General features: G+C 50.7%; 1 protein-coding gene across 1 annotated transcript in view; it reads right to left on the bottom strand.

The window, feature by feature from the left end:
- The window catches only part of INTS3 (integrator complex subunit 3), a gene marked incomplete at its 3' end in the record, with an annotated part of 35522 nt that extends 32953 nt beyond the window's left edge, over window positions 1–2569 (bottom strand). The window contains 1 exon segment of the mRNA XM_072428653.1: window positions 1474–2569. Coding sequence (XP_072284754.1) covers window positions 1474–1542 — 69 coding nt within the window.
- Between the last annotated feature and the right edge of the window lie 208 nt (window positions 2570–2777).

Below are 2777 nucleotides of genomic sequence, written 5' to 3'. Positions count from 1 at the left end.
CTATCTCATGCAGATTACAACACAAAAGTCGCATTCTAGGCCCCCGGCTAAGCAGAGATGTTGCAAAAACCCTCCGCTGCTTCTTCTACAGCAGCGCAGCTTCCCCCCCCCCCCCCCCAGGGCTCTCCGGGAGCAGAACAACGCTGCAAATTAATCACAAGTTACACAATACAGATGGCTCTCATTACACGCTGCGGGCGCATGCCAAAAACACGCCGCAAAGTACGCAAATCACCAGGAAAAAATGCGACGCTGCTCGGGGCCGAGGGTTAATACTGGGGTCACCAGAGATGGCCGATAATTATCCCAACCATTAAAATCACCGCCATGATCCCCTGACTCCATCGGGGGGGGCAGCACTTTCCACCCCAATGCAACGGCTTGCTGCGAGTAAATAATCGGATTTATTTCAGATCTGATAAAATAACACCCTCGTGATCTCATCAATGCCCCACAAATGCGCCACCTTTCACCCGGAGTGAATAAAAGCAGAGCAGGCGAAGGGGGGGTCACCCAGGTCGATGTACAAAAAGCAAAAACATGAAAGCAGCGGCAAATAATGCGACCAATTTCTCTGCGGCGACCTAATAGGATGTAACAGCTGCTCTGAAAATACCGAGCCGGGGTACAATGCAACTTCACAGCAATTTACTGCCCCCCCCCCCCCCCCCCCCCATTTAATAGGTTACTATATTCTGTTTTTGGCTTTTGATACACTTTATTGTGATTGCTGTGTTATAATTACTTGGCAGAAAAAAGTAACACATTTTTTTTCCTGCTAATATTCTATTAGCTTGGCAGTCATCAAGAAGCATTTTATCAAGGTTTGGAGGAAAGAAAAACACTGTACTTAGTGCATTCATTAGTATGTATTACAATGGTTATTAGTTAAATAGTATTAATTGTCTTCATTAAAGCAGTTAATATTTACAATAAATTTTAATATAACTTCATCAAAGCATCAGACATTGCAATATTTTAGTTCTACAAACAAAAAATCTCAAGGAAACCATATGAAAATGTAATATATAACTATAATGGACACCAGACAGTCCGTGTACAGGGCAGAGCTCAGCCTCCGACACGAGACAGTCCATGTACAGGGCAGAGCTCAGTCTCTGACACGAGACAGTCCGTGTACATGGCAGAGCTCAGTCTCTGACATGAGACAGTCCGTGTACAGGGCAGAGCTCAGTCTCTGACACCAGACAGTCCGTGTACAGGGCAGAGCTCAGCCTCCGACACGAGACAGTCCGTGTACATGGCAGAGCTCAGTCTCCGACACGAGACAGTCCGTGTACATGGCAGTGCTCAGTCTCTGACACGAGACAGTCCATGTACAGGGCAGTGCTCAGTCTCCGACACCAGACAGTCCGTGTACATGGCAGAGCTCAGTCTCTGACACGAGACAGTCCGTGTACATGGCAGAGCTCAGTCTCAACCAGTCATGTGACCACCCCAGAGATCACTTACCTCTTCCAGCTCATCCTTGGCATCCAGGCTGGTGCAGACAAATAACTTGCTTTTGGCTTTCTGCTCCATGTTGGGGCGCCGTTGTTTCGTGTTTACACCCTCTGGGGAGGGAGGAGGTTCATAGGAATTTGGGGTGAGGGAGGTGTGATGTATCTGAGAAGAGGACCGGTCTCTGGATATGGGGGGCAGGCTGCCCCTTACCAATACAGATCGGGCAACTTCATCAAACTGAGTGACATCTAGACGTGTGGGGGGAAGTGCAGGAAGTGGGGGGTTGTGGAAAACAAAAGGGGGGCACTGGGGTTCTTTGGGCACTTTAGGAACTGGCACTGTATTGAAAGGGCCCTCACTATGTATGAGGGGCCCCGGGCACTGAGGTAAGTAACAGACCCTTGGCTATACCCTGGGGGTGAATTAGGAAGTGGCCCCTGGCTCTGCGATAGGTTGCCCTATAAGTGGCCCCTGGCTCTGTGATAGGTTGCCCTATAAGTGGCCCCTCGCTCTGAGTTTGGGTGCGCTATGACTGGCCCCTGGCTCTGCGGTTGGTTGCCCTATCACTGGCCCCTGGTTTTGCGGTAGGTTGCCCTATCAGTGGCCCCTGACTCTGTGGTAGGTTGCCCTATCAGTGGCCCCTGGTTGGGGGATGTGGGATCCCTGACTCCTACAGAACACTGGATGGGGATCTGCAGGATATGGAGGTGTAAATGGGTCTCAACAGAAAAAGCGGTCCCTGGCTATGAACTGCAAATCCTATAAGGCTTCAGGGGCCCCTGGGTGTTTATTAGGGGCCATGGAGAAATATTGGGGAACCTACAGGAAAAGAGGGGCCCCTGGCAGACTGATAATCCCTGAAAAGGGTATTGGGGCCCCTATCAATTCCTTACAGGGTATAAGGGGCCCCTGGCTATCTATCACTACCTTATGAGCCTTGGCTGACCTATGGGGAATGGGGGACCCTAAGAGGAGTTGAGGGGCCCTTGGTTAAGTGAGGGGCCCCTGGCACGGTACTGAGTCTCTTTGCTCCGCAGCCCCCCGGCTCTCTCACCCCTTCTCCTAGCACACACAGGAAACCATCCGGAGCCCAACAACCGGCCGGAAGCACCCGCCCCCCTAGCATCCAACATCCAATCACAAAGTGAGCAGCCGCTAGACTGACGGGATAACGCACCGCCCTTCAGTTTGACGTCACTATTTACACCAATAGCAGTAGGGCAAAACTAGTCACATGACCTCTATGCAGAGGAGATTTCGCCATGTTTATGAAGGGCAGAGGCACTCGATAGTTTTGCTTTCTAATTGGCTTA

Source organism: Pyxicephalus adspersus, chromosome 12, assembly GCF_032062135.1.
Source record: "Pyxicephalus adspersus chromosome 12, UCB_Pads_2.0, whole genome shotgun sequence".
NCBI classification, from domain to species: Eukaryota; Metazoa; Chordata; class Amphibia; order Anura; family Pyxicephalidae; genus Pyxicephalus; species Pyxicephalus adspersus.
Note: the sequence above shows the minus strand (reverse complement) of the source record. Positions and strands in the feature narration are given on the sequence as shown.